General features: G+C 47.9%; 1 protein-coding gene across 1 annotated transcript; it reads left to right on the forward strand.

Moving 5' to 3' along the window:
* Nucleotides 1-373: 373 nt before the first annotated feature.
* Nucleotides 374-22,264, forward strand: LOC115551015 (Golgi apparatus protein 1). The gene is made up of 26 exons (XM_030366481.1): nt 374-833; nt 7,803-7,832; nt 8,151-8,237; nt 8,529-8,744; nt 8,854-9,057; nt 9,787-9,858; nt 10,034-10,220; nt 10,734-10,948; nt 11,070-11,191; nt 11,828-11,929; nt 12,047-12,200; nt 12,647-12,784; nt 13,235-13,321; nt 13,799-13,861; nt 14,008-14,121; nt 14,611-14,699; nt 14,942-15,059; nt 15,157-15,249; nt 15,783-15,920; nt 16,141-16,264; nt 16,753-16,895; nt 17,189-17,290; nt 19,103-19,210; nt 19,456-19,576; nt 20,005-20,111; nt 20,745-22,264. The coding sequence occupies exons 1-26, from the start codon at nt 423-425 to the stop codon at nt 20,910-20,912; spliced, it is 3,513 nt and encodes a 1,170-aa protein (XP_030222341.1). The 5' UTR covers nt 374-422; the 3' UTR covers nt 20,913-22,264.
* The last annotated feature ends 3,957 nt before the right edge of the window (nt 22,265-26,221 follow it).

Raw genomic sequence — 26,221 nt, forward strand, 5'->3', positions numbered from 1 at the left:
GGAACCCACAACCTACCTGTGACACTGGAGGATAGAACCCAGAACCTTCCTGTGACACTGGGGGGTGGAACCCAGAACCTTCCTGTGACACTGGGGGGTAGAACCCAGAACCTTCCTGTGACACTGGGGGGTGGAACCCAGAACCATCCTGTGACGCTGCTTCCAGATCAGTTCTTAAATCCAGGGGTCCTAGGCTCTGGACTTTTTTAAATGAACAAAATAAAATCCAAATAAAATATAAAAATACGCTAGTTGACGTGTAAGTTAGTGTAGTTTTCTATTTCTTAGTGTAGAAATGTCCCACTAGATTAGGAGGTACATTCTACCAGCTGTAGCTCTATGCTGTAGCTCTAGCTCTATGCTGTAGCTCTATGGTGACGTCACGTCCTCTTCCTCCTCCTCAGCTAGGAGCTCTTCTGAAGATGGCGGAGTGTGTACGTGTTCCCTTTCTCCTGCTCTTCGCGTTCATCGCATCGAATGTGTGTTTGATTCGCGGGGACAACGCGGGCTTCAAGGCCGTCGGTAAAGACGTTATCAACCCGCCGGTGAGACCGGGTGCCGTTGGGGAGGCTGACCGGAGCCCGGTAGTCGGGGCCGGCGGCCCAGTGAGACAGGGCGGCCCGGCGGAGGCTGACCGGAGCCCGGTGAGACCAGGCGGCCCGGTGGAGGCTGACCGGAGCCCGGTAGTCGGGGCCTCGGCTCCCCGGCGGCGCTCCGCTCCCTGGAAGCTGGCCGAGGAGGCCGCCTGTCGGGACGACCTGAGCCGGCTCTGCCCCAAACACTCGTGGAACAACAACCTGGCCGTGCTTGAGTGTCTCCAGGACCGCAAAGAGGTGAGGAGGACCGGTCTGTCTCCTGGTCCGGTCCTGTCATTACTAGGATATAAACAGTGACCGCTTCATCACGAGGCATTAAGTCTGGGCGACCACTAAACCTGATTTTAGAGTTGTATCACACAGTGGACAGTAAACGGTTGGTTCACTCAAGGAGTAGATATACCGGAATCCTCGTTATGGGTCTGGCTGGTTCTCGTCTCTCTTCACTCGTCTGTAAAGGTCCAACTGGTTTTAAAGTAAGGAACTGGAGCGATCATTAGGTGGGGAAACTTTACTATAAACTTAACTATTTCTTTCCAAAGCGACTTATGGGGATCTGGTATTGGAGACGCTGAGCAGAATGAAGGGACTTCCTGATCAGGGGTTAAGGTTATCCCCGCTATAGACGATCGAACTGACACCCTATAACGACAGTGTTGAGGATGCATTCTGCAAGTGGAGGAAGGCTACTGGACGCCTTCCTTCTCCTTGGCATTACGATACTCGGAATAACTGGGAGCACCTTTGGTCAGCTGAGAGCTAAGGGTTGTACTGGTAACTACCTTTCAGTGACGTGGTGGCAGGAAGACCATTATGTTTTGGGCTGTACCCTGTCATTGGGGTCAGGAGGGTTAAACGTTTAGGGGATGATCTTAAAATGGAGGATGTGGACTTCCATGTCCACAGTTCGACCTGTAGGCATCCTTCTGGAGGAGGGAGGCGTCCTTCTAGAGGAGGGAGGCGTCCTTCTAGAGGAGGGAGGCGTCCTTCTGGAGGAGGGAGGAGTCCTTGTGGAGGAGGGAGGAGTCCTTCTGGAGGAGGGAGGAGTCCTTCTAGAGGAGGGAGGAGTCCTTCTAGAGGAGTCCTTCTAGAGGAGGGCGGAGTCCTTCTGGTGGAGGGAGGTGTCCTTCTAGAGGAGGCAGGAGTCCTCTGGAGGAGGGAGGAGTCCTTCTAGAGGAGGGAGGAGTCCTTCTAGAGGAGGGCGGAGTCCTTCTAGAGGAGTCCTTCTAGAGGAGGGAGGAGTCCTTCTGGTGGAGGGAGGTGTCCTTCTAGAGGAGGCAGGAGTCCTTCTAGAGGAGGGAGGAGTCCTTCTAGAGGAGGGCGGAGTCCTTCTAGAGGAGGGCGGAGTCCTTCTGGTGGAGGGAGGAGTCCTTCTGGAGGAGGGCGGAGTCCTTCTGGTGGAGGGAGGTGTCCTTCTACTGGAGGCAGGAGTCCTCTGGAGGAGGGAGGAGTCCTTCTAGAGGAGGGCGGAGTCCCTCTGGAGGAGGGTGGTAGGACAATTGGACTCCTCCCCCCTCTAGAGGATTCCTCCAGGCCTCCTCCAAGAGGGGTCCTTGAGGCAGTGAGCCTGCCTTGTGGGCAATGGTGAGCTGTTCTCCTTTCGGCCTCATCACCAGTATTAAGGTGTTTCTAATAATAGACGTTTTGATTTATTCCACTTTTACCCCCTGTTGCCAACAATGATAAAATAGACGGAGGATCAGTTACCTTCAGCAGTCTTCTCGACTTGATCAGCCGGAGCTAAAACATTCGTCCTCATTCTTTTTTATTCTTCTGCATTGATTTGGAACGCGACAGGCACACGAGTCTCATGTTATTGATCAATCAGGATCAAGTTAGTAACAAGGCTGTGGTAGAATAACATCTGATTCACAGAACTCATTCATCAACGTTCATCATCATCCTCCAGTTCTCTTGACGCTGTGAGGTACCTGTTAGGTGCTAGGAGTTACGGGAGTTGGGGTTAGGAGATAGGAACCACGAATTGGGTTGTTAGGAGCTAGGGCTAGGAGCTTGGCGTTGGGGAAAGAAACTAGGTATAGGAGCTGGGTCTATAGGCTGGGGGAGACTAGGACCTAGGACTCAACGTAAGAGGTAGAGGGGAAGGAGGCTAGGGGATACGGTCAAGGGCGTACAATGAGAAGCAAACCGCAAAAATATGTCATAGGTTTTGTATGGAAACCGTTTAGACAAAGCGACTTTAGAAGTTGTCTGATCTAACCAGTCTGACTGGTCTAACACACCCCAGCTCCTGGCTGGAGGCTGGGTCGGCTCTGTCCCAGCTCCTGGCTGGAGGCTGGGTTGGGTCTACCCCAGCTCCTGGCTGGAGGCTGGGTTGGGTCTACCCCAGCACCTGGCTGGAGGCTGGGTCGGGTCTAGCTCCTGGAGGCTGTATCTCCCTGCAGGCGGTGAGGGCTGCTGGTCTTCAGACCATGGCATTATAACCGGTCGCCGCCCTGCTGCCGCTGCTCCACAACATTCCTCCTTGTGGCCGTGTGTGTTTGTGTTGGATGGAATATTCTGGGAAGGGCGAGTTAAAGATGCTCTGCTTTTCAATTGTGAAAATCACGCGTGATTTGGTCTATATGTTTATTATTTAATCTGTGAAGCTGTCGTGGTCATTAGTGTTCTTGTGTGCGCTAATTGAGCGACGGCTGCTAAGGAACCACCACAGGGCAATGATGGGGATAAAAAATCACCACCATCCTCCTCTCCAGATCAGGGAGTATGGTGTCACCTCAGGCAGGATGGTGTCTCCTCGGGCAGGATGGTGTCTCCCCGTCAGGATGGTGTCACCTCGGGCAGGGTGGTGTCTCTGAGGGCAGGATGGTGTCTCTGAGGGCAGGGTGGTGTCTCTGAGGGCAGGATGGTGTCTCTGAGGGCAGGGTGGTGTCTCTGAGGGCAGGGTGGTGTCTCTGAGGGCAGGGTGGTGTCTCTGAGGGCAGGGTGGTGTCTCTGAGGGCAGGGTGGTGTCTCTGAGGGCAGGATGGTGTCTCTGAGGGCAGGGTGGTGTCTCTGAGGGCAGGGTGGTGTCTCTGAGGGCAGGGTGGTGTCTCCTCGGGCAGGATGGTGTCTCCTCGGGCAGGATGGTGTCTCTGAGGGCAGGGTGGTGTCTCCTCGGGCAGGGAGGAATACACAGTGCTGTGTCGTCACTCGTCACACTGACTGCGCTCCTAGAGAAAATGTAGCAATAATGTAAGGGGAGACGGCCGATTCTGTCTAGCAAACAAAGTTACAATGAATCAATCGCCACAGTGACATGGACAGTGTCTAAATAAAGCTTCTCTTTATTATTATCATAAGAGCTACGATGCAAATGGGGAATATTAGGCCTGCGGTGGCATCTGTACGCGCAGTTTTGCAATTTATAGTAACAGTATTATAAAAAAATAAAGGAAAACGTCGGGAAACCCCGCAGTCGACTCAGATTCTGAGTCGACTGCTGGGTTTCCTGGCTGATGATTCGAATCATAGACTTTCAGCGGACAGCCCTAGAGTCAAGTATGCTAAATGTAGCCTCCAAGAAAACATAAAATTGTCCAAGAATTAAAAGGCAGACTGCAATCACAGCATCATTATATGTTTACGAAAGCTACAGCCCAAAATGATACAGTAGTGAAAGCTAGATTTATTGTGGCTGAAGAAATCTCAAAGCTTCAAAGTGGTCTTCAGAGGGGGCATTTCTGAATCAGTGCATAATTAATATGTGTGAGCAGGTATACCCCAAGATACAGACTTTTTTGAATGTCAGTTTGTCAAGAAACACCGTCACAGACCGAGTTAAAGAACCATCCGGCAATCTTACCCTACAGCTGGCCGAGGAGACGCAATTATCGATGTTATAACGATGGTATAACGATGTTATAATAACACAGTACAAATGTATGTTATTGCATGTACAATACTTGGACACATGAATAAACAATAATCAAATGCAAAGACAGTAATTTAACAATATGTTGAGGAACGGTTACATTTATGTAGTCTTACTGTTACAAACGGCCCTACTGTCTAACGGTTAGACTCTAACCATTTACTGCGCCTTAATGACCTGTCTCTGTACTGTCTAACCCCTGCCTTCTCCTTAATGACCTGTCTCTGTACTGTCTAACCCCTACCTGCACCTTAATGACCTGTCTCTGTACTGTCTAACCCAGGCATGGGCAAACTACGGCCCGCGGGCCGTATACAGCCCTTTGTGCTTTTTAAGCCGGCCCGCGGAACTTGTCCTAATATTTAAAAAAAAAAAAAAATTATTAAAAAAAATATATATATATATCCTGTATATGTATATATATTTTTTTTTTTATAAAATACTTCTTCACTAAATTCCAATCGAAGGCTGTATGCCTGATATGCAGAGAAACTGTCTCGGTTTTCAAGGAGTACAATATCAGCCGTCACTTTACTACGAAACATGCGAACTACGCTAGCAATCTGTCAACGCAAGAACGGGTTCCTACGGCTCAGAGGTTGGCGGCTAATTTAAAGACTCAGCAAAACATTTTTCACCGACAAACTGCGATTCAAGAGTCATCTACCAAGGCAAGTTTTTTGGTTTCATACGAAATAGCAAAGGCTAGCAAGCCTTTATCTGAAGGCGAGTTTGTAAAAGAATGCATGGTACAGACAGCAGATATCTTGTGCCCGGAGAACAAAAGCAAATTTGAAAATGTCAGTTTATCACGCAGGACTGTGACTCGCCGTGTGGAACTGATTGATGAAAATATAGTCAGCCAATTAAACAAAAAGTCTGATTCCTTTGAGTTATATTCACTAGCACTGGATGAAAGTACGGACGTAAAAGACACTGCTCAGCTCCTCATTTTTATCCGAGGCATTGACGACAGTTTTACAATAACAGAGGAGTTTTTGACCATGGAGTCAATGAAAGGAACAATGCGGGGAGAGGACTTGTATAACCAGGTGTCTGCTGTCATCGAAAGAATGAAGCTTCCTTGGAGTAAACTTGTCAATGTCACAACGGATGGATCGCCAAATTTAACTGGCAAAAATGTTGGGCTGCTGAGAAGAATCACGGATAAAGTGAAAGAGGAAAACCCTGACCAGGATCTTATTTTCCTTCACTGCATCATCCATCAGGAATCCCTGTGCAAGTCTGTATTGCAGCTTAATCATGTCGTGAATCCAGTCGTAAAACTCGTGAACTTTATACGAGCAAGGGGACTTCAGCACCGTCAGTTTATCGCGTTCCTGGAGGAAACTGATGCGGATCATCAGGACTTGCTGTACCACTCTCGCGTCCGCTGGTTAAGTTTGGGGAAAGTGTTACGAGTGTGGGAGCTGAAAGATGACATCATTGCATTTTTGGAGTTGATGGGGAAATCTGACGAGTTCCCTGAGCTAAGCGACAAGAACTGGCTTAGTGACTTTGCGTTTGCTGTGGACATATTGTCACACATGAATGAGCTGAATGTGAAACTACAGGGGAAAGATCTGTTTGTTCACGACATGTACAAACATGTGAAAGCCTTCATCTCCAAGCTCACTTTGTTCTCCAGACAAATTGCGAACAAAACTTTCGCTAATTTCCCCACACTTGCCATGCAGGAAGAGGCACCGCGAAACGCAAAAAAATACTGCAAATCACTTGAGGACCTGCATGGAGAGTTCAGCCGTAGGTTCTCTGATTTCGAAAAAATTGAACCGTCACTTCAGTTGGTGTCCTGTCCCCTGTCACAAGACCCTGACACAGCACCAGAGGAGCTGCAGTTGGAACTGATAGATCTTCAGTCTGACACCGTCCTAAAGGAGAAGTTCAACTCTGTTAAACTGAATGACTTTTATGCTTCAATTAACAAAGCCACATTTCCAAACCTCCGGAGGGCTGCCCAGAAGATGCTGACTTTGTTTGGCTCGACTTATGTGTGTGAGCAGACATTCAGCGTCATGAACGCCAACAAATCCCGTCACAGATCAAGGTTAACGGATCAGCACCTCAGCTCTATCCTGAGAATTGCCACAACCAAAATAACTCCAGACTTGGATGCACTGGCAAAACTGGGAGATCAACACTGTTCCCACTGAAACTGAAAGAGATGATGTGCTGCTGCAGCGAGGTAGGAGCCAAATCTCCTACACACAGCCTGCGTGGCTGTTAATGTAAATAATAAATATGAGGTAAAAACATTTTTTTTTAAAATTATTATTATTTACAATTTTGGTTTGGGCGCAGTGGGGTAACATTTTTTTTATTATTATTTATTATTTACAATTTTTGTTTAGGCGCAGGCCTCAGATGTTTGATCAGTCAAGTTACGACATGTTTTTGCATTGTTCATGTTCTTGCAAATAAAAAAATGTTACCTGTTAAAGGCCAAATCCTTTCGTGTGATGATTTTTACACGTTGTTTATGTTAGTTCACACAAACACTCCATCCATCTGTTCCTGGCCCGGCCCCTCTGTCAAATTTTAGAACCCAATGTGGCCCCCAAAAAGTTTGCCCACCCCTGGTCTAACCCCTACTTGCACCTTAATGACCTGTCTCTGTACTGTCTAACCCCTACTTGCACCTTAATGACCTGTCTCTGTACTGTCTAACCCCTACCTGCTCCTTAATGACCTGTCTCTGTACTGTCTAACCCCTACCTGCTCCTTAATGACCTGTCGCTGTACTGTCTAACCCCTACCTGCTCCTTAATGGCCTACCTATGTACTGTCTAACCCCTACCTGCTCCTTAATGGCCTGTCTCTGTACTATCTAACCCCTAGGCCTAAAAAAAAAAAAAAAGTTTGGTTCCTGTTGGTTGTCAGTTGAGGTCATGGGTAGGTAGGGAATTTATTTTATTTTTTCCAGCGGCAGCGAATGATAGGTAGGTTGTTTTCATTTAAAAACGAGAAAATTCGCTCATCCTTGTACAGAATGAAGAGGTGCTGTGCCAAAACGTAATTATAGTTTGCATCAAAAAAAAAAAAAAAAAATCTTTTTTTTTATAAAGCTCATTAAATAATTTGGGTCGCACATAAATTGACAGGGTCGGTCGGAAACCGGAACCAAACAAAAAAATTTTTTAGGCCCTACCTGTTCCTTAATGGCTGGTCTCCAGTCATTAAGGAGCAGGTAGGGGTTAGACAGTGCCTCAAGTCCGGGGCACCAGACCTCTTCAGTCAGAAGTAAACGGTGGCTGTAGGCTGTGGTTAATGTGACGCTCTCTCATATCCTCCTCTGCTCCTCTAACCACCAGGAAACTGAGATCGCTGCTGACTGCAACCATGTGAGTATTTCATCTCTCAGCATGCATTCTTCTAGCTGAGACGGTATCCCAGCATGCTCTCTGCTAGCCCAGACGGTATCCCAGCATGCACTCTGCTAGGCAATATGCCAGAATGCACCCTGCTAGCCATGTGTTGCTCCATGCTAATGGCTAATATTTAAGCTGTGTATTAATCAATGCTAACAGACTTCTCTAGCAGTAGTCTGTAAGCGGTTTCTCTAGCGGTAACCTACTAGCGGTTTCTGTAGTTGTAGCCTGCTAGCGGTTTCTCTAGCGGTAGCCTGCTAGCTTGTCTTCATCTCATGTTATCTCCTGCAGCTGCTCTGGAATTACAAGCTGAACCTCACCACCGATCCCAAGTTCGAGTCGGTGGCCGTCGAGGTCTGCAAGACCACCATTTCAGAGGTCAGACCCCCACACAGCCATCTTCTGAATGGTTCCCCCCAAAACAGTTGGGTGGAGCATTTCATACATCAGGGCTGCACCCTCACATTGGAATAGTGAATCATGTTCTGAGTCGACTCCAATTCTCTGTAAGAACTTATTATTAAATAATAATTAAGTGCATTAGAAAATCCAAGTAAAAGCGCCCTGAGCTATGGTACCCTGGCGCCCTGAGCTATGGTACCCTAGCGCCCTGAGCTATGGTACCCTGGCGCCCTGAGCTATGGTACTCTGACGCTCCGTCGCCCGCAGATCAAGGAGTGTGCTGCAGAAGAGCGAGGGAAGGGCTACCTGGTGTCCTGTCTGGTGGATCACCGTGGAAACATCAGTGAGTACCAGTGCAACCAGTACATCACCAAGATGACCAGCATCGTGTTCAGCGACTACCACCTCATCTGCGGCTTCATGAACAAGTGTCGCGACGACATCAACAGCCTGCACTGTGGCAGCATCAACACGGGAGAGAAGGTACTGCTAACTAGTCACTATGACTAGAATGTACTGTATTGTTCTAGATTTACTGTAATATATGTGTGTGCACCATGCTCATCTCTCTCCCTCTCTCTCTGTGTCCTAGGACCTCCACTCCCAGGGCGAGGTGATCGAGTGCCTGGAGAAGGGGGTGGTGCAGGAGGCAGAGGGGGGAGTGGGGGTTGCCCCCATCAGGGAGGACTGTAAGAAGGCCATCCTCCGCGTGGCCGAGCTCTCCTCCGATGACTTCCACCTCGACCGCTACCTCTACTTCTCCTGCAGGGACGACCGCGAGCGCTTCTGTGAGAACGTGAGTCCTACTGCAGCTCCTCTCCCTCCTCCTCCTCCTCCTCCTCCTCCCCTTTTCATCTCCTTCTCCTTAAAAGACAATTGCGGTATTTTTAACATTGAGCCCCCTTTCTGGTTTGTCTAAGATGAAATAGAGTGGTTAACACCGAAATTTTGATTATTGGTCCTGTCTCGAGTATTTGGCCAATTTCGAATCGCATTGTGTAAATGAAACGGAGACCGGACCGGAACTGGAAACGGAAAGGGGGGATGGTTGTAGTCTTTCGCTCGGTTCTCCGTATCAACAGTAGGGCTAGAACCGAGCGAAAAGACTACAAGCACCCCCCCCTTCCATTTCGGTTCCGGTCCGGTTTCCGTTTCGTTTACAAAATGCAGATTTATATAATGCCAAATAAAACACGACAGAAAGTGTATTTCGCTACGATACTTGATTAGGAACATCAACGAACACCAATAACCACTCGATAAGTTTCACATTTCTGAAAACAAACGTTTAGGGGTGTTTTTGAATGCCCATAGCCAGCCATTGTGAAGCAGGCAGGGGCGATTCGAATTAGCCAAATACTCGAGACAGGATCAATAGCCAAAATTTTGGCGTTAACCACTCTATTTCATCCTAGACAAACCAGAGAGGGGGCTCAATCAAAATACCGGAATTTTCCTTTAACTTCATCATCTCCTCTCTCCCTCTTCCTCCTCCAATTTGTGTGTGTGTGTATGTGTGTTGCAGACCCCAGCTGGAGAGGGGAGGGTCTACAAGTGTCTCTTCAACCACAAGTTTGAGGAAGCGATGTCTGAGCGGGTAAGAGAGTATCAGTGTGTGTGTGCTGTGGTAGTGTGTATCGTGGTAGTGTGTATTGTCGTAGTGTGTACTCGTATCAGGGCAGACTAGCAGGTGATACATCTTCATTGTGCTCCGAACGCAGAGCCTCCAGCAATGATTCTGTGTGTGTGTGGTTGTGTGTGTGTGTGTGTAGTGCCGAGAGGCCCTGACCACCCGTCAGAAGCTGATCTCTCAGGACTACAAGGTGAGCTACTCTCTGGCGCGGGCCTGCAGGGCCGACCTCAAGAAGCAGCACTGCAGCGTGGAGACGCCGCGCGCCCGCGCCCGCGAGGCCCGGCTGTCCTACCTGCTGCTCTGCCTGGAGTCCTCGGTCCACAGGGGTAGGGGACACACACACGCACGCAGATATGCACACGCACAGAGGCAGGCACACAGAGGCGAGCACACACACACATGCACAGAGAGAAACGCACACAGACACGCACGCACACACAGAGACAAGCACGCGAGCACACATAGACACACACGCACACGTAGGCCCGCACGCACACAGAGACAAGCACACAGACACACACTCTCTAGTTCAGCATAGTTCAGTCAGGAAGGAGGAGCGAAATGCTGGATTTTTTTTCTATCGATCTCTATTCATAGATGAATAGATTGATAGATCTCGATAGATTGACAGATCACAGTTTTGCTCTCCTCGCTTTAGCGTAGTTGTTCAGCGTCAAGATGAGAGAGAGACATCGTCTGATGAGGCCGAACACGGAGCACAGGGGAGGAATACAGCTGGGTCCTGGGGCGTCCTGGGGGTACCGGTGGGTACCGGTGGGTACCGGTGGGTACCGGACGGTCCTTGTTTGCACTGGTGATTAGCTGTGGACCTCTTCCAGGGCGGACGGTCAGCGGCGAGTGCCAGGGGGAGATGCTGGACTACCGCCGGATGCTGATGGAGGACTTCTCTCTGAGCCCGGAGATCGTGCTCCACTGCCGGGGGGAGATCGAGGCCCACTGCTCGGGGCTGCACAGGAAGGGGCGCACGCTGCACTGCCTGATGAAGGTGGGCCGCGGCGACCAGGCCGCCATCGACGAGCAGTGCCAGAAGGCTGTGAGTACCACGCCCGTCGGCGCGCCGCGACCTAGCGTCACCTAGAGGTGGTCTCGGGTTGAACCCCGTGTGGAGGCTCTGTAGATATGACCCCCCTGTCCCCGTCCGTCCGTCCCCCCAGCTCCAGACCCTGATCCAGGAGGCGGACCCCGGGGCCGACTACCGCATCGACCGGGCCCTCAACGAGGCCTGTGAGTCCGTCATCCAGACCGCCTGCAAGCACATCCGCAACGGAGACCCCATGTAGGTCCACACACTGCTCTACACACACACTGCTCTACACACACACTGCTCTACACACACACTGCTCTACACACACACTGCTCTACACACACACTGCTCTACACACACACTGCTCTACACACACACTGCTCTACACACACACTGCTCCACACACACACTGCTCCACACACACACTGCTCTACACACACTGCTCTACACACACACTGCTCTACACACACTGCTCTACACACACTGCTCTACACACACACTGCTCTACACACACACTGCTCTACACACACTGCTCCACACACACTGCTCTACACACACACTGCTCTACACACACTGCTCCACACACACTGCTCTACACACACAGTGCCACACACTGCTCTACACACCCTGCTCTACACCCATAGTGCTACACACCCTGCTCCACACACACTGCTCTACTCACTCTACACACACTGCTAGACACACTGCTCCACACACACTGTCCTACACACACTGCTCTACTCACTCTACACACACTGCTAGACACACTGCTCCACACACACTGTTCTACACACACTGCTCTACACACAGTGTACACACACAGCTCTCTACACTCTGTGTGTAGAGAGCTGTACACGCGGGATGACCCAATGGGTGTGCTGTCCTCAGGATCCTGTCCTGCCTCATGGAGCATCTGTACACGGACAAGATGGTGGAGGACTGTGAGAGCCGCCTGCTGGAGCTGCAGTACTTCATCGCGCGTGACTGGAAGTACGTTAGCTACCCTCTATCTCGTTAGCCCTAATCAGCCTAGTCAGTCCTGTAACTCGTTAACTGTGTGTCGTTAGGCTTGACCCCGTCCTGTAACTTGTTAACTGTGTGTCTTAGGCTTGACCCCGTCCTTTATAAGAAGTGCCAGGGCGACGCCTCCCGGCTGTGCCACACCCCCGGCTGGAACGACACCAGCGAGATAATGCCCCCGGGAGCCGTGTTCTCCTGCCTCTATCGCCATGCCAACCGCTCCGTGGACCAAGGCCGGAGGGTAGGACCCTAACCCCAAGACCCCTTACCCCAGGACCCATGACCCTAACCCCAGGACCCTAACCCCGGGACCCTAATCCTAACCCCATGACCCCTAACCCCATGACCCCTAACCCCATTACCCTAACCCTAGCCCCAGGACCCATCAGCCTCCTCATCCGCCCTAGAGTTCCTTCTGATGTTGATCCTTCATCAATGTCACTCACATCTTTCAACCAGTTTTTACAGTTTTAAACTTGAGCTTTACTTGCTCCTCTCTCCTCATACCAAACCCCTCCCCGTCCTCCTCTCTCCTCATACCAAACCCCTCCCCGTGCTCCTCTCTCCTCATACCAAAACCCTCCCCGTGCTCCTCTCTCCTCATACCAAAACCCTCCCCGTCCCCCTCCTCTCCTCATACCAAACCCCTCCCCACCCTCTCTCTCCTGACCTCCTGCTCCTCCTCAGCTCTCCAGGGACTGTAAGGTGGAGGTGCAGAGGATCCTCCGTCAGCGAGCGCTGGACGTGAGGCTGGACCCGGAGCTCCAGACGCGCTGCATGACCGACCTCGGCAAGTGGTGCAGCGAGAAGATCAACGCCGGACAGGTCAGAGCTCACCTCCTCCACCCTGCTTGACTCTACTGCCTGACCTCCTCCCTGACCTCTGATCTCCTCCCTGACCGCTGATCTCCTCCCTGACCTCTGACCTCCTCCCTGACCTCCTCCCTGACCTCCTCCCTGACCTCCTCTCTGACCTCCTCCCTGACCTCCTCCTGACCTCCTCCCTGACCTCCTCCCTCCCTCCTCCCTGACCTCCTGACCTCTGACCTCCTCCCTCCTCCCTGACCTCCTCCCTCCTCCCTGACCTCTGACCTGACCTCTGACCTCCTCCCTCCTCCCTGACCTCCTTCCCTACCTCGCCTCTATCCTATTCTATCTATTCATTCACCCCTACATGATTGACAGGTTTGTTGGTCAAAAGGCCTGTTAGATGTGGTTTACAGGATTGATTCACGGCTGGCGTTTTAATTGACAGCTCAACTGTGGCTCTTGCAGGAGCTGGACTGTCTTCAGGACCACCTGGAGGACCTTGTGGCAGAGTGTCGAGACACAGTGGGAGACCTGACCGAGCTCGAGTCGGAGGTACAACTCTCAGACCCTCGTTCCAGCAGTCCTACTGTGTTACAGCAGAACCTCTGACCCAGCAGTCCTACTGTGTCACAGCAGAACCTCTGGTCCAGCAGTCCTACTAAGCAGGACTTCTAGGGGGGAGAGGCTCAGAGCCTGGACCAGACACCAACAGCTGCCAGGATTTCGTATCCACAGAAGAAAGCTTGTTTGCGAGTAGAGAGAGTAGATGTGTTTGAATATTTTAAATTGTGTATTTTCTTCACTTAATGTTTTCTGTTGGCCAACTCTGTGCTGACAGATCCCACAGAGAAAGAAAGGACTTTAGAAATGAATCCAAAGTCTGATTGGTGGGACTACCAGTAGAGTAGATGAGAACAGGTCCTCCAGCTGACGGCTGGGTACCAGTAGAGGAAACTAATTCAACAGGTCAAACTAACCAGCTGACCTTCAGACGATGCTAATCTAAGACCTACTCCACGTTTTCTGCAGGACATCCAGATTGAAGCTCTGCTGATGAGGGCCTGTGAGCCGGTCATACACGCCTACTGCCACGTAGGTCTCTCTCTCTCTGTCTGTGTGTGTGTGTGTATGCGTGTGTGTGTGTGTGTGTGTGTGTGTGTGTTTGTCTGTCTGTCTGTCTGTTTTGCCCTCTGTGTCTTACTCTTTGTGTCCGCCTGTCTGTCCGTCTGTCTCCCCAGGACGTGGCAGATACCCAGCAGGACTCGGGGGATCTGATGGAGTGTCTGGTGCAGAACAAACACCAGAAGGAGATGAATGAGAAGTGTGCTGTGGGCGTCACTCACTTCCAGCTGGTCAGTCAGGGCGCTGCTCCTATCCAGAGGGTTAGGCTTTAGGGTTAGGGTTAGGCTTTAGGGTTAGGGTTAGGCTTTAGAGTTAGGGTTAGGCTTTAGGGTTAGGGTTAGGCTTTAGGGTTAGGGTTAGGCTTTAGGGTTAGGGTTAGGCTTTAGGGTTAGGGTTAGGCTTTAGGGTTAGGGTTAGGCTTTAGGGTTAGGGTTAGGCTTTAGAGTTAGGGTTAGGCGTTAGGGTTTAGGGTTAGGCTTCAGAGTTAGGGTTAGGCTTTAGAGTGGTGTGCAGTAGTCCCACAAGGGTTAGACTTTAATGCTGCTACACACCGGCCCAACCGTTGGCCATCTGCAACGTTTGGGTAGGACTCGGACGAGTTCGGGAAACCATCTTTTAGCTGTTAAGTGTTCAGCTGTGTTCTATTCGTTTTTTAAATGAACAAAATACAAAAAAGGTCAAATACGATTTTGAGTTGAATGTGTTCCTTTCTTCTCCAGATCCAAATCAAAGACTTTCGTTTCTCCTACAAGTTCAAGATGGCCTGCAAGGAGGATGTGCTCAAACTGTGCCCCAACATCAAGAAGAAGTAAGGCTGGAGACTAAGGAGACCTCAGAGCAACCACAGCATCCTCTAGATAAAGAACCAGAGGGCTAGCTAACCGAGGGCCAGCTAACCAGAGGGCTAGCTAACAAGATGGCCAGCTAACCAGAGGGCTAGCTAACCAGCTATGCATAACACCTTGAAACATGCAGCATCAAACTAAATCATACTCTCTGTCTCTGTCTCTGTCTGTCTCTGTCTCTGTCTCTCGTCTCTCTCTCTCTCAGGGTGGATGTGGTGCTCTGCCTCAGCACCCAAGTGAGGAACGACACCCTCCAGGATGCGAAGGAGCAGAAGGTTTCAGTCAAGTGTCGAAAGCAGCTCCGTGTGGAGGAGCTGGAGATGGTTAGTCAGGACCTTCAGCCTGTCTCTCTCTCCTGGTGGGCTCTGTCTCTCTCTCCTGGTGGTCGGTCAGGACATTCACCCTGTCTCTCTCTCCTAGTCGGAGGATATCCGGTTGGAACCAGAACTGTACGAGTCGTGTAAACAAGACATCCACAAACTGTGTCCCAATGTTGCTTTCGGCAGTGCACAGGTGAGCCTTTCTGTTTGTGAGCCTGTCTGTCGTTACCTGTCTCACTGCCTGTCAAGTGAGTGTGTGTGTGTCGAGGTGAGCTCATCTTGAATGTGTGTCGAGGTGAGCTCAGTGTGTGTGTGTGTGTGTCAAGGTGAGCTCAGTGTGTGTGTGTCGAGGTGAGCTCAGTGTGTGTGTGTGACGAGGTGAGCTCAGTGTGTGTGTGTGACGAGGTGAGCTCAGTGTGTGTGTCGAGGTGAGCTCAGTGTGTGTCCAGGTGAGCTCAGTGTGTGTCCAGGTGAGCTCAGTGTGTGTGTGTGTGTGTGTGTGTGTGTGTGTGTGTGTGTGTGTGTGTGTGTGTGTGTGTGTGTGTGTGTGTGTGTGTGTGTGTGTGTGTGTGTGTGTGTGTGTGTGTGTGTGTGTGTGTCCAGTTGAGCTCAGTGTGTGTGTGTGTGTCTGTTTCCAGGTGAGCTCAGTGTGTGTCTGTTTCCAGGTGAGCTCAGTGTGTGTGTGTGTGTGTGTGTGTGTGTGTGTGTGTGTGTGTGTGTATGCAGGTGAAGGAGTGTCTGAAAGAGAAGAAGCGGCAGCTGTCTCCGAAGTGTCACCAGCGGGTCTTCAAGCTGCAGGAGGTGGAGATGATGGACCCAGAGCTGGACTACCAGCTCATGAGGGTCTGCAGGAACATGATTCGGGTAAGACACGCCCCTCGGTCACGTGACCAGGTTAAGACATGCCCCTCAGTCCTATGACCCTGGTAAGACACGCCCCTCAGCCACATGACCCGGTCAGACTGATTGATTGTAGAGATCTGTATCAATAGTTTGAGAACAGTGCACCGAGGTTCCTCGAGAATCGTTGAGAGGTAACATTGTGTCTTTGTGTGTGTGTGTGTGTGTGTGTGTGTGTGTGTAGCGGTACTGCACGGACTCGGAGGGGAAGAGTGTTCTTCAGTGTCTGAAGCAGAACAAGAACGCAGAGCTAATGGACCCCAAGTGTAAACAGCTGATCACCAAGAGACAGATCACCCAGAACACAGGTACTCACCCTCTCACCCAGAACACAGGTACTCACCCTCTCACCCAGAACACAGGTACTCACCCTCTCACCCAGAACACAGGTTCTCACCCACAACACAGGTACTCACCCTCTCACCCAGAACACAGGTACTCACCCTCTCACCCAGAACACAGGTACTCACCCTCTCACCCAGATCACAGGTACTCACCCTCTCACCCAGAACACAGGTACTCACCCAAAACACAGGTACTCACCCTCTCACCCAGAACACAGGTACTCACCCTCTCACCCAGAACACAGGTACTCACCCAGAACACAGGTACTCACCCTCTCACCCAGAACACAGGTACTCACCCTCTCACCCAGAACAAAGGTACTCACCCTCTTGTGTGTGTGTGTGTGTGTGTGTGTGTGTGTGTGTGTGTGTGTGTGTGTGTGTGTGTGTGTGTGTGTGTGTGTGTGTGTGTGTGTGTGTGTGTGTGTGTGTGTGTGTGTGTGTGTGTGTAGACTACAGGCTGAACCCGGTCCTGAAGAAGTCCTGTAAGGCGGACATCCCCAAATTCTGTCAGAGCATCCTGAAGAAAGGGGGCGGCGACAGTGAGCTGGAGGGTCAGGTGATCGCCTGCCTCAAGCTGAAGTACGCTGACCAGGTAAACACTGACTGACCTATCAGAGAGGACCTCTGTTGTCTGACTGCTGCTGTGTAGCGCTAGCTGACTGCTACTGTGTGATTAGTGCTAGATAACTACTACTGTAAATGGCTAGCTGACTGCTACTGTGTGAATAGTGCTAGATAACTACTACTGTAAATGGCTAACTGACTGCTACTGTGTGAATAGTGCTAGATAGCTACTTCTGTAAATGGCTAACTGACTGCTACTGTGTGAATAGTGCTAGATAACTACTTCTGTAAATGGCTAGCTGACTGCTACTGTGTGTGCAGCGCTTGTCTCCGGACTGTGAGGACCAGATCCGGGTGATTCTGGAGGAGTCGGCGCTGGACTACAGACTGGACCCTCAGCTGCAGATCCACTGCACCCCTGAGGTACGACATATCATGAGTGTGTGTATGTGACTGTGTGGTGTTTATATAACTTGGTGTTGTATACATGTGTGGTGTGTGTATATGAGTGTGTTGTGTGTATATAACGTGTGTGGTGTGTATATGAGTGTGTTGGGTGTATCATACCTACAATCTAGTTACCATTTGGCGAAATTCACAGTTTTTAACTCAAAATCTGTCATTTACGTGAATCGTGGTGATTCTAAGAGGTTTTTTTTAGTGGGGGGGGGACCGACCGACCAACCATAGACTGTGTAATAACCAACTGTATAATGAGCGAGAAACAAGTGTGCTATCTTCACAATAAAAAATCTTTGGCCAAATGACTCGCGTTCCACGACCACCAATCATAATCAAGATAAACCACAGCGTGTGTTTTTTTTCTCCATCGGTCCAGTCCTGGAGTGGAATTGCTCAGTCGTCAGTCACTCCCGAAAGAAAACAAAAAGTTTAAAATGAGGCTGCGCCTGGGTTATTTTGTTTTGATAAACCGCTCAATCGGAATAAAAAACGATCGTATATACGCCTAAGTCGGAATAAAATTCTGTGCGGAATAAAAGAGGTGGTGTAGTCCACTATAATCGACATGTATACACTTATTCCAATTGGTTTAGGTGGGTGCGGCTGCTTTTTAACTTAGAGCGATGGCATCAGCAGCTGCAGTAGTTTGCAATTGGTCCCTCTGTACTTTTATGCGCACCGAACTTGACCGCTGTCAAGGAAAGTGGATATCTTTTGCCTGATTCACGTCTTTCTTACACACGCGTGTGAAGATATTGTTTCATTTTGGCAAGGGCCCGTTTAATAAGCGGTGTATAGATGATGTATAGAACGCTGCCGGTCATTATCGAAAATAATACCCTTCAGGGCGAAGCAAGACACCTCCGCTTCGCGTCGGGGTCCGGTTCTCCTGTCGGGGCTTATTTTCCCGGTAATGACCGGCGTTCTGTACAACATTATCCCTTACATACATCATATAAGTCCAGACCAACGTAACGGTTGTGCGCGAGAGACATATGAACGTACGCTTACCACTTTTCTAAATACCATATATACAGTACATTCGGAAAATTGCCAAATTTGGTAAATGGGATTTACTGTTTACCTGTCCTAAATGTGCATGTTTGGTATAGCGCCCCCATGTGGCAGCAGAAATAATGGCTTTAAAACTGGTTTGGTTATAGTGGATTGACCTTTTCACATTTAAATTGTTCTGTTGAAACACAACTATGAGAAGGGGCACCTGCTTTTTTTTGGTTTTACTTGGGTGTAAATGAGATATTAACACTGAAGGATTTTTCACAACTTAACTAATATACTAGAATGCGTAGTTTACATGTTAAAATAGCTAACGGTTTAGGTTGTCACCTATTTCAGCGCTTGAGTTTGCAGGTATGGTGTATATAATGTGTGTGTTGTGGTGTATATAACGTGTGTGTTGTGTTGTGATATTATTATTATGTGTTGTGTTGTGGTGTATATAACGTGTGCGTTGTGGTGTGTATACTATGTGTGTTGTGTGGTGGTGTATATAACGTGTGTGTTGTGGTATGATAATGTGTGTTGTGTTGTGGTGTATATAACGTGTGTGTTGTCTTGTGGTGTGTATAATGTGTGTTGTGTGTGGTGTGTTTATAACGTGTGTGGTGTCTATATAACGTGTGTGGTGTCTATATAACGCGTGTGTGTGTATGTAAGGTGTGTTGCGTTGTTAACATGTGTTGTGTACATAAAGTGTGTGTTGTGTTGTTTACGTGTGTTGTGTATATAAAGTGTGTTGTGTATCTTGTGTAGATCGCGCGGCTGTGCTCGGAGGAGGCCGCGGCCCAGGAGCAGACCGGTCAGGTGGAGGAATGTCTGAAGTTCAACCTCCTCAAGATCAAACCAGAAGCCTGCAAAAAAGTATGGCCAATCACAACCCTCCATACGCACCCATCAGCCAATCACAACCCTCCATACGCACCCATCAGCCAATCACAACCCTCCATACGCACCCATCAGCCAATCACAACCCTCCATACGCACCCATCAGCCAATCACAACCCTCCATACGCAACCATCAGCCAAACACAATCCCCCACACACACCCATCAGTCAATCATGGAACACCACCTGATCCACGCTTACACACTTCCTGTCTGCTACAGGAAGTGCTGAACATGCTGAAGGAGAGCAAGGCGGACATCTTTGTTGACCCGGTGCTCCACACGGCCTGCGCCCTCGACATCAAACACCAGTGTGCTGCCATCCCGCCCGGCCACGGACGACGTGAGACACCCCTCTGACGCACTCTGACCCACTCTCTCTCTGACCCACTCTCTCTGACCCACTCTCTCTCTGACCCACTCTCTCTCTGACTCACTCTCTCTGAATCACTCTCTCTCTGAATCACTCTTTCTGATTCACTCACTCACACTGACTCAATCTATATTTCTCTGACTCGCTTCCTTTCACACGAAAGGTTTACACTTCTGTTTGAACAAAAAGTTATATAACTAATATTTTGGCCCTGTAATCGTTTGTTGGCTCCAGTAGTAGCTTGAGTCTCCAGAGCACAAGTTGGCGAGGTGGGCTAAAGTCTGCTGAACACCAGCAGCTTGTGTTGGCTAACTGTTTGACTGTTGGAACTCAACCGTTAGCTAGGGAGCCATCTCACCAGCTAGCCAGTACAGACGTGTTGTGATGTGTGTCTTCAGAGATGTCCTGCCTGCTGGATTCCATGCAGGACAAACGAGTCCGTTTGCAGCCAGAGTGTAAGAAGAGGCTTCAGGACCGCATCGATATGTGGGGCTACGCTGCAAAGGTAATCTAATCCTAATGATCTAACCCCAATGATCCAACCCCAATGATCTAACCCCAATGATCTAACCCCAATGATCTAACCCCAATGACCGCAATGATTGCACACTGTAGCTTTTATTAACGCTCCGGTTACGCCTCATTTTAAAGTTGATCCTCGGGTCGCCATCGCATATAGGAGAGTGCTGCTCCCTGTCACTAGAGAGTGATCTAGAGTGCTGCTCCCTGGTACTAGAGAGTGATCTAGAGTGCTGCTCCCTGGTACTAGAGAGTGATCTAGAGTGCTGCTCCCTGGTACTAGAGAGTGATCTAGAGTGCTGCTCCCTGGTACTAGAGAGTGATCTAGAGTGCTGCTCCCTAGTACTAGAGAGTGATCTAGAGTGCTGCTCCCTGGTACTAGAGAGTGATCTAGAGTGCTGCTCCCTAGTACTAGAGAGTGATCTAGAGTGCTGCTCCCTGGTACTAGAGCAGCTTCCTCGTCTATATTTCTCTGGCGGTCGGACCTATGCGTTGATGTACCAGCTGTTGGGATTGAGTCTCTAATCGTGTGGATCAATCCCTTTCCTGTGATATGTGGCATGAGTGAACATCTGCAACATGACACCATGACCTCTGACCCGTCACCTTTGACCTCCAGGTGGCGCCGGCTGACGGTTTCTCGGACCTGGCCATGCAGGTGATGACTTCACCGTCCAAGAACTACCTGCTGGCGTCCATCGGGGGGGGCGTGGCCCTGCTCTTCGTCTTGGGTCTGCTCTGCGGCCGCATCACCAAGAGACTGACGCAAGAGCTGAAGGACAGGTAGAGTGGGGACACGCCCACTCTCCTCCCACTGCCACCAAGCCACACCCCCTGCCTCCAACAAGCCACGCCCCACCTGGCTGAACTCACTGAGGGGAGGGGCTCCATGTTGAAGCTGTTTATTGGAACAGTTTATGGCCGCCTCCTGGGTCTAATCCCGCTTCTTCCTGCAAGAGCCACGCCCCTTCCTTACCTCTCCTCTTTGTTTCCTGTTGTGATTGGACATTAACTCCTCCCCGCCAGGGTATTCCTCCAATCGTGTGTGTGTGTGTGTGTGTGTGTGTGTGTGTGTGTGTGTGTGTGTGTGTGTGTGTGTGTGTGTGTGTGTGTGTGTGTGTGTGTGTGTGTGTGTGTGTGTGTGTGTGTGTGTGTGTGTGTGTGTGTGTGTGTGTGAGGTCTCGAGGGCCCTGTGACATAACACCTATTCCTGCTGTGATTGGTTGACTAACAGTCAGGGGGCGGGGCCTCGATGCTAAGGAAGCGAAGCGGCTCACTGTCGCACTCTGATGACATCAGTGACCCCTGCTGGCCTGATCTGGTACGACCGCTCTGATTGGTGCATCAAGGCTGAGCAAGCATCAACAGCATCCATGTTTCGGTTACCATAGAGATGAGATGTGAACATTTTGTTTAAAATGATGATACTGGAATCATTGCACATTTGTTGTTGTCTTTTTCTATCTTTGAATATATATGTGTATATATTTATGTATATGTGTATTTATGCACATATATATATATATATATATACATATGTGTGTGTGTGTGTGTGTGTGTGTGTGTATATATATACACATATTTATATATGTGTGTATATATACATATATTGTTTTTTCTGTCATAGCCTTATTTATTTTGTTTACTAATGGTGAAAGTCTTACAGATCTGATGTGATTGGCTGGGCTGCTCCAGAGAGAGGGATTGTGGGAGTTGGAGTCACGAATGTGAAACCAAAGCGGAGAACATTTCCTACTATTAGAAACCACTTGATTGACAAGGAGCCGCTCAACCAATCACAGGAGACCTAAACAGCTTCTGCTCTGCGCCTGTTCAAAGTCTTCTCTCTGCCACACACACACACACACACACACACACACACACACACACACACACACACACACACACACACACACACACACACGTGTATATATATATATATATATATATATATATATATATATATATTACACATACAGAAACACATTTTGTTACAGCCTTACACCGTGTGTATGTGAGCAGATCCATCCCATAGTCTAGTTTGTCCTCGCTGGGCCCGCAGGGGTATTGTCATGGTAACGCTGCTGGGCTGCTTTGTGTACAGATGATAAAATGTTTAATAAAATCTGCTGGTTTTTACCAAGTTGTTTTGTCTTTATTAAACTACCTACATTAGCTTTAACTCCCATGATTAACCACCACTGAATCCCAACCCTTGTTATTGTCCAACCAATGCTATTGTCTAACCCTAACCCATACTATTGACTAACCCTAACCCATATTGTTTTCCAGGGCCTCTACGCCAGAGCCACAGAGAAAGAAGAGTTGCAGTACTCTGACTTTCGCTGGCGGGGTGGTCACGTGGTTCACGTAAGCCTGTATAGTTCCAAAACACGGGATAACTATGAGACTGATTGTGATATTGACTGTACAATATATCGCTTACAAAAATGAATATAAAAATATATACACTATCGATATATTGAGCCTGGGGGTGTAGGTCCAATATATATCGCTTTAAAAAAATATATATACAGCCTATATATATATTGAGCCTAGGGGGAAGGTTCAATGTATCGCTTAGAGAAATAGATTTAAAAAATCTATACAGCCTATCGATAGATTGAACCATGGGGGGGTAGGTTCAATATATCTTATATACATATATATACATGTATAATATATATGTGTATATGTATGTATGCATGCATGGATGTATATATCTATGTATGTATCCTATCGGTATATTGAACCTGGTAGGTTTAATATATCACTTTAAAAAAAAAAATCGATGTATCCTATCGATATATATTGAACCTGGGGGTTCAATATCTAAAAATCGATACAGCCTATTGATATATTGAGCCTGGGGGGAGGGTAGGTTCAATATATCGCCTGAAAACAAACATCATACATCAAAATAATGTATAATATACTGGTATGGTGGTATTGTCTCAACTGCCAAGTCTTTCAAAAATATACAGGTATAACTCTTACTACCGGTATGTTTCCCAGCCCTAGCATGCACAACACTATATGGAAATATCAACAATTGGCAACCCCTGCCCAGAACCCCCGCAAAGCCCCTGCAAATCTATACTGACACATTTTCCATATCCAAATATCGATAGGCTAAATAGATTTATTTAGATAAAAAAAAAAAAAAAAGATCTATATAGGCTTATAGATATATGGAACCCGTGGGGGTAGTTTCCATTTATCGCTAGAATTTTTTTTCTTCTATGTGTTGATATATGGACCCTGGAGGTATCTCCAGGGTCTGGAGGTACCATATATTGCTTGAAAAAAGAAAAATAAATATATGGAACCTACCCCTCCAGTTTCCATATACAATTTTTTTATCTACAAAATCTATATATAGATACATGGAACCTACCCCCCAGTTCCATATATATATATATATATATATATATATATATATATATATATATATATATATATATATATATATATATATAGGGGAGAGTGGGGTAAGATGAGCCAATTTCTCATGTCTTTGTGTCTTCCAGGTAAGAAACAATAAGACAGAAGTAAAATGAAAACATCTAGCTTTATTTCATGATGTCCCCTGTCAATATAATTTATAACAATGCATCTATGACATAGGTCTGTGAAAATATGGTGTTGTTGCTCTACTTGCCCCATGCTGGGGGTAAATTGACCAATTTACTTTTACAAATAGTCGTATTTATTTGCTGAAGCCAACTTCCAACAATATAAAACCTGTCAACATTTCGCCACTTCTGGCTGCCCTCTCCATCTCCTTTTTCTTATTTCTTGGCATGATAGCCTTTCTACAATGTTAATAATATGAAAACACCAAATCATTTGTTTAATACTACATTAAAATGCCACTTTATACATTAGAGACTTAACTTAACTTCAGTGCATCATGGTGCGGTATGTTGAATGACTGCCCCAGCTATCTGGCCTTTTTTTGTCCTTTGGCGGCCTCAGGAATAGGCTAACCCCCAGCCACGTGGGACTCAGAAGCCTTTCCACCTTATCAAAGCATTACTTGGATTTGAAGAGAGGTTGGGTTCCAGGGGGATAATTGGTTGTAGCTTCTGTAGGAATTTTAACGACGCCCAAAACGGCCCTTTCCTTTTTTTGGCTTTTGGATTTATGGGCAGATATAAATGGTGGAAACGCCGCTCATTGTCTGGAAATCGATAGTGTCAATAACAGGACTGACCCTCGGAGGCTCGGATCCAGAACTTACCCGAGAACGACGTGATGGATTGTGTTGTTCACAGGGTCGACACATTTATGCGTATAGGTTTGAACAAAAAAATCCCTGCAATCCGTCTGCAAAAGCATAACCAGATTACATACAAGCGACATGCTGTTTTTGTTGACTAAATAGTTGTATATGACAATAATATAATCAAGTAAATCATTGGTAGCATTGTTTGTCTAAAACAATAGAAAGCCTTTTGTAACCAATTCTGCGTGCATTTGGGTCCACCTCTGAACTATAATGTTTCCAGTCCCTCATTGTTGATGTTTATGAATCTTATCACCCTCTAAATCACAAGGCAGCATCGTGCAAGCCAACTTTGAGGCAGGAAGACAAGTGGAGAGCTAATGGCATGCCATTAGCATGCAACAATAAAATCAGCGTCCACTCCACTCTGTGTGTGTGGGTTTTTGGTGTGTGTGTGTGTGTGTGTGTGTGTGTGTGTGTGTGTGTGTGTGTGTGTGTGTGTGTGTGTGTGTGTGTGTGTGTGTGTGTGTGTGTGTGTGTGTGTGTAAGAATCCCCCTGACAGTGATGCGGTTGCAGACTAAGTGACCTTCTTTGTAACTCTTCCAACAAAGTGCTTCTCAGTATTTGCCAGGCCCCACCGCCACACCATTCAGCTGCTTATACTGGGGCACAAAGACACACACGCAAACACACACAAGTTACTATTCTGAGTTTACAATCAAATTACACCAACCCAACAGTAGAACTGCACATCAAGAAACACACAAACACATACGCAGAGTCTTTCTTGACGCTCCGATGATGCAAGCTTTGAAGCATTTCTGCATTTCTCAGATGAAGAGAGAGAAGCACGCAAATGCGAACGCTACTCTGAATGCCTGCAGACCACTCGGTCCGCCCAGGTCCTCTTCGCACTTTCCTTGCACTGTTGATTGAATCTGTGTTGTTTACACAAACCTTATTTTCCATTTTGCTCCACCGAATAATGTATTCTACCCCTTGTAGTTTCAATCCTTCTGCCTTATAAACAGCCAGCTAAGTAGCCTCCTGGGGTATGGCCCAGCGGCCTGTTTGGATCTCAATGTGTGCATGCCAGCACATTGGCTCAAAGCGTAATCATATGTAGGACATATTTACATCCAAGAGCCTTTCATCTTGTCCTAAACGAACTCCATCCATACGTAAACAGCATACACACATTGTGCTACACTGGTTCTCTTTTTAACTTATACTCCATCTGTGTTTTGAGTGACCGGATCGTAAGGAGAGATCGTTTGGAGATTTATGTGCGTAGGAGTGTGTTTAAATTAACCCAACACTACCCGCCTACACTAGGACAGCAGCGTAGTCAATAATAAGCAAAGTTGATTTTCATGATAGCCCTCAGGACGCTGGCATTTATTATTCATTATTTATTTGTTATTTTTATTTATATGGCCACCTTGTCTGCCATTTGACACAAATAGATTTTTTTATGATGCAACGAGGACTCATAAGAAATTGTTTTTCGGGTCACGAGTCTTTTGTTGATTTAATAGCATACTTTTTTTTATTTGATTTGATCAGCAATTGTGAAAAATAAACAAGTCAGGCTGATGCTGCATTAAATATCAGATATTTAATAAGCTAAGCTTAATCATGATAGTGTAATTTTTTTTTTCGAACATCTGACGTAAACATAACTGTGAAAGAAATCTCCCGCAAAGGACGTTTAATAAAATACGTTGTGTTCTCCTACATAACATATCACCTTTGAGGCTGTACCGCTGACAAAGCCTGCAGACTCTGAACAGAGAGACTAATGTCACTGTAACAGTTGGCTAAGGAGAGCAATTTCCTAACAGAGTTGATCTAATTTGACCACAAC

The sequence above is a fragment of the Gadus morhua genome, chromosome 9 (genome assembly GCF_902167405.1).
Source record: "Gadus morhua chromosome 9, gadMor3.0, whole genome shotgun sequence".
NCBI classification, from domain to species: Eukaryota; Metazoa; Chordata; class Actinopteri; order Gadiformes; family Gadidae; genus Gadus; species Gadus morhua.